At 44.3% G+C, this 13,913-nt stretch overlaps 1 protein-coding gene across 2 annotated transcripts in view; it reads left to right on the forward strand.

Annotated features, from left to right (window-relative positions):
• Positions 1–13,913, forward strand: part of MAP3K5 (mitogen-activated protein kinase kinase kinase 5) — a 1,851,596-nt gene that overhangs the window by 423,012 nt on the left and 1,414,671 nt on the right. For both annotated transcript variants that reach the window (XM_069607656.1, XM_069607657.1), the window contains exon 3: positions 3,610–3,633. In XM_069607656.1, the coding sequence (XP_069463757.1) occupies positions 3,610–3,633 (24 nt within the window). The remainder of the gene's footprint in view (positions 1–3,609; positions 3,634–13,913) is intronic.

Genomic DNA, 13,913 nt, shown 5'->3' on the forward strand with positions numbered 1-13,913 from the left:
CCCTGGGAGGACCTTTTTGCTGCAACATGTCATTTAACACACATACAACATTGGGGAAATGCTTTACTTTCTTATAGAGAAATTGTTTACTTTTACATGACCCGTAATATATGCTCATGTTAAATCTGTTCCAGTTCAGCCCAGTTGCAATAAAATGCTTAATTTATGAAGACAACCATGATATGTAAATACTACAAGATAAAACCACATGAATTTACTAACTCAGTTTGTCTATTTACTTTACTCACTCCCAAAGCACCATTTTTAACTTCACCATTCCAAAACATACACTGCTACTACCGACATGTGCCAATAGCCTTACAGACCTCAGAAGGGGTGATTATTGCTCTGGAAAATTACCCACCACCAATTAATGGCCGAGGCACGAGAGCGGCGACTCCTTCAGTCTATAATGCTATATTAATGCGTGTGTGTTTGGACCCAAAAGGAGAAAGTTACACCTGAGCGATGGCAGCAATTTTTTGACATGCAAGGAAAGTGGGGCTGGTCAGTCTTGTATTTTTGTCAGATCATTGCTGTTAGGTGGTCTAAAATAGGTGATGGATTGCCATGGACCAGACCGAAACATTGAACAGGAGTGCTTTAGTGATTATACTTCTAATCTCGCAAAGTAGTTGATGGGTTTAAATTAGCCGGTAAAATGGGAACAGTCATTTCAGAGAGAGAACAAACAAAAGTGCTTGTAAAGATCGAGCTGACCCCATAGGTGGTAACAAAATCCCTGGAGGTTTGCTTTAGTAACTCCGAAGCGAGAGTAAAAAACGACATAATCTTCTTGTCATCTTCTTGTTTATAAGCTTTATCCCCTGTGAATCACGGGTCAATAAGTGCTCCATAGCTGTCCCTAATGACACCAAAGATGATGCCTGCCCCACACAGCAGCAGCAAACTTCTCAGCGTCCGAGATCAGATGAGAGGCAGATGGCATCCGGTCGGAGTCGGACATCAAAAGTAACACTGATGTATAAGCAGGGGGTAATCTCAAAGGGCTCTGACTCCCACAGCACTGCTCGATAGGAATAAGCAATCTGCCGTAGAAAGAGTTACTGTGTCACTCACCAGCGTGTAGGATGAGCTGTCGGGCATCCCATTTGCGAATAAACAAGAGTCGGGCTCCAACAATCCAAGAACTCCAAACACAGCGTCACTCCATACACATAGCGTCGCGCTCCACGCCGTGGGTTGAGTCTTTGAAGTAAAAGCTCTCCTCCTATGTAATGGATATTGTAGACACACTCCAAAGACAGCTCCCATGTATGCGCAGGTACTGCTTCCTCCCAAACAAACCCCGTCGCACACCGCCACACAATTTGATTTGTTGCGCCTTTCCACTTCGCCCTTGCTACCGTTCTCTGCCTTGAAGTAAATCTTTAATTTCCGTTATAGGTACGTTAACTACCTTGATTAGTTAAAACATCTTCTAGAGTTTTTTTTAACCTTTCCCTGCCGGAGATGCTTATGTGGTTGCCTTCCTCTTAGACATACCTCAAGGTGCAGTTTACGATAGCCCAGGAACCACCAGGTCAGATTACCTCAACTACTATTCATCAGCCCCTCAACAGCCAGGAGATGCAATGCAATAGTGCCAAACACCTGACTGAAAACGAAATTCTTCTACAAACTAGCTACTTCAAACAGTCCTTCTCGAGATACGACAATCATTGGAAAGTAATACACCCATGTTTATCAAAAAAAATATGAATGCTACTAAAATATATATGGTGTAAGTAGCAATATGCAATATCGAGACCGATGCAGAATTGTACAAATAGTGCAGAGGTTTGCAATGGTTAACAGATAGATATGCAAACAATGTGCAAGCGATGCTAAAATGAACAGTCCATTTAAACATACAGTGAAATAAAACATCCCCCGGCTCCAGGTCACAAAGGTACGTTGCTCAACTGGTCTCGGGGGAGCGAAGAACGCCTGATTGGCTAATTGGGCATCTACAGTCCGACTCCCCACCTTCGCACCCCAGGCCTTAGGCATTGGATTCCAAGCACAGCAAGTAATATAGCAAAGGAACTAAGGTTGGCTACTCTAGAGTGAAAACACCCTATTCCTTCATGATCAATGTAAACCTTTGGCAGGCTCCGAGTAATTTTGGGGATTTGCCAAAGACAAAGCCCCATGAATTTTAAATGTATTTGTACCGCGCACCGTCACCAACGGAGTTGGTCCCCAGGCGCTCTGGCGGATCTGTAAACGAGAATGTGGGATGGGTTAGTAGTGTGAAGAGGGAGTAGGATAGTGAGAGGAGTGGTGTTCTGTTGGCAGCTTCAACTCAGTGTACACCGTATGCTGAGCTTTTGGTGCGAGTATCAGAGCGATGTTAGTCCTCGTGTGCTGTTGGTGCGGTGTATGTGTTGTAGCGATGTGGTGAAGTGCATGCGGCTTGCGGTGCGAGAGGTGGTTGTCTTAGTTTTTGAGCGAGATAAGTATGTAGAAACTTTTTTATGAATGAAAGTGACAGCTGAGCAGGACGGCTGTCTATGGCCACCTCCCGCTATGGGCGGTGTGGTGCGCAAGCTATGACGAGTGGCCCCTTGGAGAGGATCAGCAGGTCCCGAGACTGGGCCGCAAGTGCCCCAGTTAAAGAATCCAGTGTGCTTGACCGCAGGCATACATACCTACTCAGCCTATCTGTTTTGGAGGGGACCAGAAGAAGGGGCAAAAATCTGCCCTGCTCAGTGTCCCCAATTGACACTTCAGTTGGATTGATGGCATCTGGGCATGACCAGGGAAAAGGCCCCCTGGGCATGGTAATCTTCAGCGGGCACTGGCAGTGGAGTACAATGTAGAATTTAAATAAAGAAATATCTGAAGTATCTTTTATTTATTGAAAGGTTATGGTAAACTTTGTCTACAAGAAAACCTAAATATTCAGTGAAACACTCTACTGAAATGGACGTTGTTGTTGCAATGCAAAACAATACAACCCAAAACATTGGCCATGTTGGGTTTCTAAAGGAACTGTAACTTGGCCATCGCCATGCACTGTTAATGACCCCAAATATGCCAAAACAAACATGCACATAAACCCTCTTCATACGGTTTTTGAGAAATGAAGCAGAGCTAAAAAAATAAAGGGATCCCCAATCTGGTTAGGGGGGTTCTGAGTTCATTATGAAGGAGGAATAAAAGAAAAAAAAGTATAAAACCTACTTTTTGGAGTGCATGGTGGTGGCCAAGTTATGCTTGTTTTATAATGTGGTGGTGCACTTGTTCCCATTAAAGCCTGAACTGGCAATTTTTGGAGGGTTTTCTTGTTTTACATTGTAACCATAGCATTCCCTAAGTAATCGCATGCAGTGTATGCACTGCTTCTGTTTTTGTATTTTGGCAGGAGTTTTTTCTTATCTAGTGTCTGTTTAGCTAACTCATTTTGAAGATAATTACCTAGTACTGTTAGATGTAATTACTTTTAATGTCCTCAACTAAAAATTTAAAGTGTACATTTTCTGTTAAGTGCTTTTAAGTTGCTTTAAATATTGAGTTTTAGACTGTAGACTGTGTGCTTGTGCATCTGGCTTTCTTAATCATGTCCGTTTCCTCAATTTATATATTTTTTTTCTTTTTCTGTAGGAAATTATTTGCCAGAAGAACAATGTAAGTATATTGACAATTTTTATTTTATTCGCCAAAGTAGTCATGGTTATGGCATGCCACTTATTTTGTTCATTTGTAAGGTTCTTTCCTCTTGCTGTCGCATTGTTTCCCACTGTAAAGTGATTCCGTTACTCTCCTTAGACTCTGGCTGGATTTACTAAATACAGCTGATCTCCCAAGTGTCATTTTGCCAGGTTCGTTTTTCTCTGTACAGACTTGGCTCTTCTTGGTCACGTACGCCGTGATTCCAAAACCAAATTTCTTAACCCCGGAGTGCAGTGAGTCAACATGAGATGACGTGATCCATCATGATGTAACATGCTGCTCAGTCGGATTCCAAATTTCTCCTGCAGGTGATCGACACAGACGCAAGGTTTCCACAGGCTCCCAAAGCCTAAGCATTGCCATATTTAAAAAGGGCAAATTCTACGTTTTGAATTTGCTATTTTAAGTTCATTAACTGTGTCTTGGAAAAATGGTTTCACCAAGTGTTTATTTTTTCAATTTTAATGAAAACCATGGAAATACTGTTTGAAATAAATGAACACCCATTAGTGGATTGAGGTATAATACGGCCAATATCAATACTGTCGCTGAGAACTTTAACCCACAATGTTATTTACCAATTCATAGTGATGCTTTGTAAGTAATGCTCTGTCGCCCAAAGCAAAAGTTTGATCCATCTGGGAAAAATATGCTAGCAGCAGCAGAGCCGTTTTATACTTAAAGGATTTTACTGCACTATGCAGGTTAATTAATTGTTGAATTGGTCTATATTGTTACAAAGGACAATAATAAAGCACCCACAAAGCTAATAGTTTTGGATTTTATATGTTATGTTTTCTGCGTTAATAGTGGCTGATCTGTTTGGCTGTTGTTGCCACCATTTCCTGCGTATTGGTATTATTTGGCCATGCACTTGCACTGTTTGCTAGGAACAGAAGTCAGTTAAAGCTGGGAGAGATTGTGTACACCCCATGAACCCGTGCACACGGGATGCATGCAACAATCGTGTATTTCTCCTGCTTGGCTGCCCTCTGTTGCAAAGGGCTTGGTCTCAGGGAGCTGGGTGCTACAGCAGGAGAGCGGGGTCACTATGCTATTCCCCTGCGCCTTTCTACCGAGAGTGAACGTTCATAGGCAGGAGAAAAACGACTCTGAGCACATTGGGGGAAAAGGGCTAGTAGATTACCTTGTTCCATGACATAATTGAAAAAGAAGATCGATTAAACGCCAGGCTCTACTAAGATGGCTGTTCGCATTCCCCCTAAGGTTTGGATTTTGCTGTTCACTAAAACAATGGAGGCTTTTTAGCCACATGGAAACAAAAGCAGCCACACTATTTAATATTGATCCTTTCGTTTGTGAAACCACGAATTAAGCAGTAAGTAAACAGGCACTTGCAAGAAATAGAGCTGATTAATGCTAGAAAAGCAACTACATGTATATTTCTTGTATGATTAGTGCACTTTTACTTAATTTTGTTTGAATTTTAAGCAGGCTGGTGCTGCATGCTAGCACTATATAAAGCTTAATAACTTTCCTGTAATACGTGCTCACAAGTCTGGTTGCGATTTCACAGACCAACACTAATTTATAGGCTCACTAAATCCTATACTTTTAGAAAAGTCGGGAATAGTAGTTGGACACAATCTTTGACTTTCCAGGTAAGTGCATGGCTAGCTCTCCCGCAGTATTAATGGTGTTTCAAAATAACTCGTTTGTTTAGAAATCACACATTTTCCACATAGATCAGCAATGTTCTGCTTTGGGGCAATATTGTCTGATGACGTATTGGTTCTCAAAGGTCCCAGATGATTTTTGTTTATTATCCTGAAAACATCTTTGCCTACATATTACACACCTTGGCAAATGTGTTAACCTCACTGCACACAAGTTCTCTTTTTAGAGATTATGCAATCTATAGTCGACCAAAAAAACAGGGTAGAAATAGATATTTCCCTTTGAGTGATAATTTCCAGCCCTCGGCAAAAGTAGTGACAGATTTGGTACTGCAAGTTCTAAGTCACTTCCTGCAAAGAACGTTCAACGAATGCGGGAGGTCTGCATATACAATATTTCAGATCCAGTGTGTTCTCTCTGAGAGTCTTTTCAAAAGGTAGGGGTTTGACAGTCTTACCAATGGTTGCCTTTACTTTCAATTCATTTGCTGGGGAAACTGGGACTCCTGCTTAGTGCAGGCAAAACCAGGAAAGGTCACAAAAGAAACTTTTAAAATCCAAGATGATAGCAGGCCCTTAAATAAATTAGGCTCTGCCCCCTTTCAGTCCACTTTATCCAGGCCACATTAACCAATCGGGTATAACTCAACCCAGGACTACACGGGTACACAACCTAACCTAGTGTCTCACCCAGGCGGAGGGAAGAGCACTGTATATAAATCATCCTCTCAGTTTTGAAATGTGGGTTGTTGAAGGAGCTGGAGAGACTTGATTGATTGACTAATAAGAGGCAGTAGTTGAAGGATTTGGTGAGAAAATCTTGACGATAAAAAAGAGGAAACGAGAATCCACGTTATGACTGAATGAGCATAGAGCAGTGATATTTTTTTTTGTGGGGAGGGGTGTAAAGGTCATCCAGACATTTGGATAATTGGTGAGGTAGTTGCCCAGGGATTTGGCAAAGTCACCCCAAGAGGGGAGAAGGAAGAAGAGGTTGGAGGGTGAATATCGGGAGAGGAATGAGGAGGTAAAAGGTGACGGAAGGTTGAAAGGTGAAAATCCGGTGAGACGGTGAAGCGATCTTGGATTGGAAGGTGAGCAGCAGGAGAGGAGATGGACAGAGGTTGGAAAGGTAAACACCCAAAGGGGAAGAAAGCGCTACAGAAGGAGTAAGGAAATAAAGCCCAATGAGGCAGACACAGCAATGTTATGAGGGCCAGAGGGAGAGAGGGAAGGTATAAGTAAGACCAGGAAGCAAGTCTAGAAGGTCGGCCGTAGGCGCAGGCACAGAAAGTGGGTGGAGGTACTAGATGATGATGATGCTGCTCCTGCTCTGAAGGTGGCAGTAAGCAGAATAGAGAGGGTGGAGGAATGGCAAGCACCTGATACCTTGGAGAGATGAGGGTTTCCGAGGAAAGATATGGCCACACTCCTCAGTCTACCCTAGACATCCCTGCGCTACTTGGGCCCAGCAAACGGACAGTCTTTGGGATCATGGAAGGCTGTTGGATATATTGAGGGGCTGCCATGAACTTGTTTAAGTTATTCTTTTGGTGAGGGACTCTGCAAAGCCCACAACTAGTAAAATTTCGGACAAGGGCCTGTGTCATTGCAGACACTAAGGCAGATTTCAATGAACTGCCTGCATCATCAGACAAGAAAATTGGAGGAACAGGGGCCAGCCTGATTTCTTGTAGGCACTGGAAGGACTCCCAAAAGTTAGTCGATTGTGTAACATTTAGCTTAGTTATTTAGAAACACTTTAATAGCAATCCTGTTCCCATTTGTTCAAAAGTAGAGCAACTGTGCTCTTGCTCTCATTTCTCGTCAATATCACAGCTCGTGATACTTCATATTGGGTCTAACGCTGGTCTATTACGTAACAACATTTCAAGTACTTACGTTCCTCTGCCACAAGGGGTATGACGTTCAGCATTAGCACAGATGGCTGTACCTACTCTTTATTTGCATAGGTTCTTAAACTGTAATGGTGCTGACTGTTTAACAACCAGAAGAAGTCATTTAACAGGTAAAATGCCTAGAATAAAGTACTGAGCTTTTGGGTACTCTTTGTAAGTGAAAAGCTGGGAATAAAGGGGCCAAAAATGGCCCTGGCATTTCAGTCGTGCAAGAAAAACTGTCAATGTTATGTCTGTCCTATGCATGCCCACCTTGTGCACTGTAATATACCGTCCTGTTATCTTTGTCGAAAGCAGCAGATAAGTGAAATAAAAAGAGAACAGCAGTATGATGTTTTGTTAATGGTAACGAGGAACAGTTCATATGAAGTTGGGCTGATACAGATTGTTTGCTGTACATTACAAATATGCCAATGGTGGGGCTCCACACCGAACACCCTCATGACCTTCCAAAGGGCTCGGGCTCATAGGGACCTGCAGTTACAGCTATCCTTACGAGAAAGTGACTGGACATGCATAGGATTCCCCTGTCAGGGTTAAAGAAGTGAATGCTCTGTTTGACATCGACACAACTCCTGGTTCTTGTGGCCCAATCGTCTACCAAGTCCTATATTGGTTGTGTACCCTTCACAAGGCCAAGAGCCCAGCTGCTCCTGCTGCTGATTTACTAGACAGTAAACCTCCTAAGAAAATAACCAAACTTCCTCTCTCCAGTCATGGCAAGCAGGTTTCAATGTTGTGAGTAAGATGAAATAGATCCATGTCAAAGGACCCACTCAAAAGACAGACCACAGTTCCCACCTACTGTCAATATTGAGAAACCTATATGCATTTGAGTATTTTCAACCATGTGGCCACGTCTAGCGGCTGGAAGCTTTGAGTGGGGTTGTGAAGACGGTTGCCGCTCAAGTACACTTACCTTCACAAAGATGCTCAGTGCAAGTTCTTCCACTTGCTGTTTGATCGCAAAGAGCTTTTTTATCAGACAGACAACTAGTTTGGCAAGTGCAAGACTGGCACCGCATTTTTTCAATCGATAGGCAAAACTAAAGAAATGGCAAAGTCTTTGTCTGCCTCTGGTCAGTTCAAGGGCAGGTCCAGAAAAAAGTTCCCTTTTATGCTTAAGATTGGACAGGCCCCGTTGCCCATGCGTATCCCCTGAAACGCATTAATAACCCCCATTGTGATCTGGGAGCATCACCATATGGTAATCTGAAGGCTAATTGAGAGTTCCATGCATGGCAGTAAAGTGCTCAGTAGCTTTTTGTCTTATTTATAGTTGTCGTAAATTCGCCTTTCTTGTCATGAAGTAGATTTCTCTACCCTCTTTCCTCCCCATCCATTGGCAGAATCTGTACAGCAGTTCATGGTTCTGTGTCCTAACAACTACCTCCCTCCACTGGTGAGCCTCTGCTTTGAGGTCTGTTGTATATACAGTTGGTAGGTGAACCTATCTAGGAGTGTGCATCATTTATGGGGCCCACTGTTCCTTGTTGCCATTTCTGATTTTCGGCAATAGCAGCTCTTCCCCAGAAATAGTGACTATGCTGATAGAGGAGCTGAGGGATACAGGTGTAGATGGGAGGCAGTCAAGAAGGGGCTCCTATTTTGGGTTACTATAGACCTCGATCAGTGCTGAGTGAGAGACTTGTATGTCCCCCCACCCCACAGCCCCCCGATCTTCAACTTGGATGAACACTAGTAAATTAATTGAAATAAAGGTACAGCACATGATGCTTTGGAATTTGTAATGTTGCTGGCAAGAACTACCTTTTCTGTTTGATGGTTGTTGCACTCAGTGTCGTTTATTAGTCTTATGAATCTTGTCTTTGTGGTTCCACTGGAATCATAAATGATCTGGCGGATTCTAGAAATAATATAAAGTTTATATAAAATTATTCAAAGGCCAGCTTTATATAACATCATGACGTCATACCATCAAGGTCACAACCCACTCCTGCGTCATCAAACCCTAACACTCGCCATCGAATTCCTCACAACTCACTTTGTCCTCGACCAAGCAACAGCTCCCACACGCTCTCCTATATTAAAAAACATTTTGATATAAACTTTATCATTTTGATGTAAACTTTATATCAAACTGTATCAAACACTTTACATATCCATTTATATAAAACGGATATCAAATCGATATGAAATTTGATTTCAAAACATTTGGATATAAAAACTTAATTTTTATCAAATTCCATATAAAAAGAAATCAAACCCATATCAAATGGGGCAGGACTAAGGACACCCAGGGGCGTTCCCACTTGTCAAAAATGTTACATTGGAAAAAAGAGCCCCCTCCCACCTTAACTACTCTCATCCTTTCTCTTTTCCTTTTGTCTGAGCACTGTCAATGCTCTGCCACTATTCATCTTTCACTACTACTTGTTCAAGCATTTGTTTCACTTATCATTGATCTTTTACGTCTGGATTCTGTCAAGAACGGAGGTGAGCATTATGCTTCATCTTCACATTTATTCCTGTCTCCAGCCGTTTCAACAAAAACAAACTTTTCAACTTCCCACATGGGAAAACAAAATGTTTTTTCTTTTTCATCAGAAAACTACATTTCCCTTAAATCCTGTCCATCTGTAGTCCCATGTGCTGTGAGCATGTGACCATAGTTCTTCCTGTCATGTCCTTCTTCTTTCCTGCTCTCCAAGCAGATAAGTCACGTTTTTTACTAGCTACGTAGAGCAGTATTCTAAATGTGTATTCTAAATGTATTTTGGAAATTGACTTTAAATGCACGTAGCGATTGTGTTAAGTGCGCATGCATTACCGACTTACTAATATGGTATGGTTTCATAATTGTAGTTCAGTTTAAGGAGAGTGATCATACGAAGTTGGCGGCTGGGGTCTGCCGAACTCAACAAGCAGCAGTAAGCTCCAGACCACTCCCTCAGGAGGGAGGAGGGAGCGGTTCCCACCTTCAGGAAGGCAGGTCGCACTCCTGAAGCAATGTGCTCGCAACAAAACGCGAGCCAAGGAGCAGAAGCCCCCCGCCTTTGAGTGGAAGAAGCTTCCCTTCAAGGGCATATACGTTGAATATGCTGAATATTACGCGCACAGATAAGAAGCATGAAGAGAGCAATTTAAAGAAGAATTTCACACCGAGCAGACAATTCACTCCCAAGGGAGAGGTTGCATAAAAGAAACGATTCAACTTCTCAATCCGCACACGGCGGAGCAGGCAATTACTCCCACAGGGAGAGGTCGCATAATCCTATAAGGTGCATAACGATCTGCGCAGCAGACAGACCACTGCTGGGACTAATAGCAGCTGTAAGACCCCCAGCTCTAAGAGAGGGCATTGAAACCTGCACAGAAGGGAAAATAATTTGGTGCAGCCACACACGGAAAGCACAGTGAGGAAGTGAACATGCCACTACACCTGATCTCAGGTACAAAAGGCACTAAAGACAGCACAGAGATGGCAGACTTTTTATGGAGTGAGGAGTTTGGCTAAGGATCTAGCCCATAGCTTTAGGGAAGTGCTGGGAAACTCACTGGCTGGAGCTGTGGCACAAGGGGTCAGGCCCCTGCAGGAGATCCTGGCAACCATTGAATCATTCTTGAGCAAGGAGACCAAGAGCACCAACAAAGAAAGCATGTCCACAGATGCCACGCCAGAGGGCTCTCAATGATGTAACATAATCCGGAAGAGAAAAGGAATCTCTTCTGACCCCCCAGGTCAACCAGATGAGGTGGAAGATGAGGCCCCAGAGGCTGCCGATGCATTCATGTAGCTACGAGACGCTTTTATGCGCAAGTCGGGAGTGCCAAGCCTGACAACCCCCTACCCAGGGGATGATAATATGGGAAATGAGGGGCAGGACTCAGAAGAAGAGCCCACAGCGACCTCGCAATCCTCACAAGAAGAGGACGATGGAGGCAATGAAGAAGAATCGCAGCGCCCGCCTAAGAAAAGGCTAAAGAAACATAACAGTACTGAGGACGACAATGAGATTGCGGATATGTTCAAACCAGAAGATATCCGTAACCCCAAGTCCTCTGACTGGCTACTGTCACAGCGAGTCACGAAAATATGACCCACAGACTTCACAAATCACTCGAAAGAGAAGCAAGGCTGCGGATGGAAGCAGAATGCCCGAAACCAGAACTGCCAGGCAAGGTAGTAGAGGTGCCAGAACTCGACCAAAGGATGCTGGCGTTTGTGTCAAGGACCTCCCGAGACCCCAGGAAAGGGATAGATAGGTCCCGGAAGAGTTGTCAGGAGAAGGTTCTCCGCATTGCAGGACCCCTGGCTAAGATTATGGACCTGGCGGAGCGAGTCCGAGATACCAGGGAAGAAGTGGACCCAGACATCCTTGCTAACTGGGCACCAAGAGCAGTATGCTTCCTAGGCAATGCAATCTGCGCCATATCTTCAGAGCGCAGAATAGGCCTCCTCCTCAAAATAGAATGCAAGTTAGGAGACATGGCCTCTTATGAGGCAGTCAAAGCGGCACAAGGACTCCTGTTCGGGGAGACATTTGGGAAGGAAATGGGGAGGTTTGTAAGCACCTACACCTCCCTAGAGAAGGCTCAGCCATCCATAAGAAAGATATTCCCAGGCAGTGTTTTCTCCGGGACCGGTCAGTATCAAGACCGAGCGACCGGTCGTTACCAAGGTGCAAAAAGGCCTCAAAACAGCAGGGCACATTACTGGGAAAACGAGCAACAAGATGCTTTCTTCCCCGCAAGAGGGTGGTTCCAGAGAGGAAGACTAGGAAGAGGACAGGGAAGCGAGCGGACAAAGCTTCCCCACAGGTGAGACATAACCCGTGTCCGCCAGTTGGGGAGAACACTTCATTTCTGGGAGAACTGGCACGCGCTTTCCAGCAATGCCTGGGTTTTGCAGAAAGTCAAAGGACTGCAGCTAGAATTTATACAGATACCCAAACAAACCCAACCACCCACACACCCTCCCCGGCCAATGCACACAGCACAGGCACAGAATGAGACTCTGCACACAGAACTGCGAAACATAGCACAGAAGCCCTGCAGCGCACCCCAAGGTTTATTAGCAACATGTTCCTGGTTCACAGGAAAGACAGTTTAAGACCCGTTATAAATTTGAAAGAGTTGCAAAGCTGGGTTACATAGCACCATTTCAAGTTGGAAGGGATCCACCAGTTCAGGGATATCCTCAGGCAGTGTGACTGGCTCACAGGGATCAACCTGAAAGACGCTTACTTTATGGTACCAGTCCAAAAAAGATACCGACCGTTCCTAGCGTTCAACTGGAACTGACAATTTTGGCAATTTACGACAATGCCATTTGGACTAGCCTCAGCACCATGGGCCTTTACGAAGCTCATGAAGCCGATAGCGGCAGCGATCAGAGAGAAGGGAATAAGGTTAATCGTATATCTGGATGATATCCTGCTGATGTTGAACAGCAGAGAGATGCTCCAATGCCAGACAGGCTGGGTGAAAGAGCTCCTAGCGTCATTGGGTTTCCTAGTGAATTTGGAAAAGTCAGAAGTGAAATAGACAAGGAGGATAGACTTCCTGAGGTTCGTCATAGACACCAGTACAGCTACCCTAGAGTTACATGCCAGGAAGATAAGAGATATAAAAAGAGAGATAAGGAGCTGCCTAGACAAAAGCGTAATATCTCTAAGGACAATTGCGAGAGTAGTGGGTCTACTAGCAGTGTCGATTCAGGCAATGTTCCCAGTGCCACTACATTATCGAGCCTTGCAGCGACTGAAAATAAAGCACCTGCAGCAAGGGCTAAAGTACCACCAAGCAGTACCCCTCGATGCAGAATCCAAGACAAAACTGGAATGGTGGCTACAGAATATGGACCCCTGGAACGGGAAGGCCATATTCCGAGACCAGCCCGATCTAGTGATGGAGTCAGAAGCCAGCAGAGCAGGCTGGAGAGCTCGCTGCAGAGAGCTAGAAACAGGAGAAAAATGGAGCAAAGAAGAGCTCAAGATGCACATTAATGGTCTGGAGCCACTTGCCGGGTCATTCGCAAATTCCTTCACGAAAGGTAAATTGAACTCTTATATCCTGCTGAAGATCGACAACATATCAGCAGTCAGATACATCAATCACTTAGGAGGGACGAAATCCATATTACTGGTGGAGTTGGCCAAGGATTTTTGGCACTTTTGCCTCGAATCAGGCATCTCAGTGGTAATAGAATATCTCCCGGGTTCGCTCAATGTAGTAGCAGACTGGAATTCCAGGTACTTATCAGACTCCAGCGACTGGATCCTGCACAAGAGTAGCTTCTGACGGTTAGAGGAACTATGGGGACCTATGCACACAGACCTATTTGCATCCAGACTGAACGCTCAGAAGAGCATTTATTTCAGCTGGAGGTTTGATCAGATAGCGGCAGGAGTAGACCCTTTCCTCCAAGACTGGAGGGGAGACACGCACTATGCTTTCTCACCATTCATAATGATGAACAGGGTATTAGCAAAAGTTTGCAGAGAGAGAGAGAGAGATGATAGTGGTGGCTCCAATATGGAAGTTGCAAGTGTCGTTCCCGATGATAATGGAACTAGTAATAGACTATCCGAGAGTACTGCCACCAGGAGACAACCTTCTCATGGACCCAGCTGGGTCCCATCATCCTCTGAGTGTGAGAGGCACTCTCCTACTGATGGCGTGTATGATAGCAGGACACGCTGGAATCTCCCGGGCA

The sequence above is a fragment of the Ambystoma mexicanum genome, chromosome 4q (assembly GCF_040938575.1).
Source record: "Ambystoma mexicanum isolate Mex_15411 chromosome 4q, UKY_AmexF1_1, whole genome shotgun sequence".
NCBI lineage: Eukaryota > Metazoa > Chordata > Amphibia > Caudata > Ambystomatidae > Ambystoma > Ambystoma mexicanum.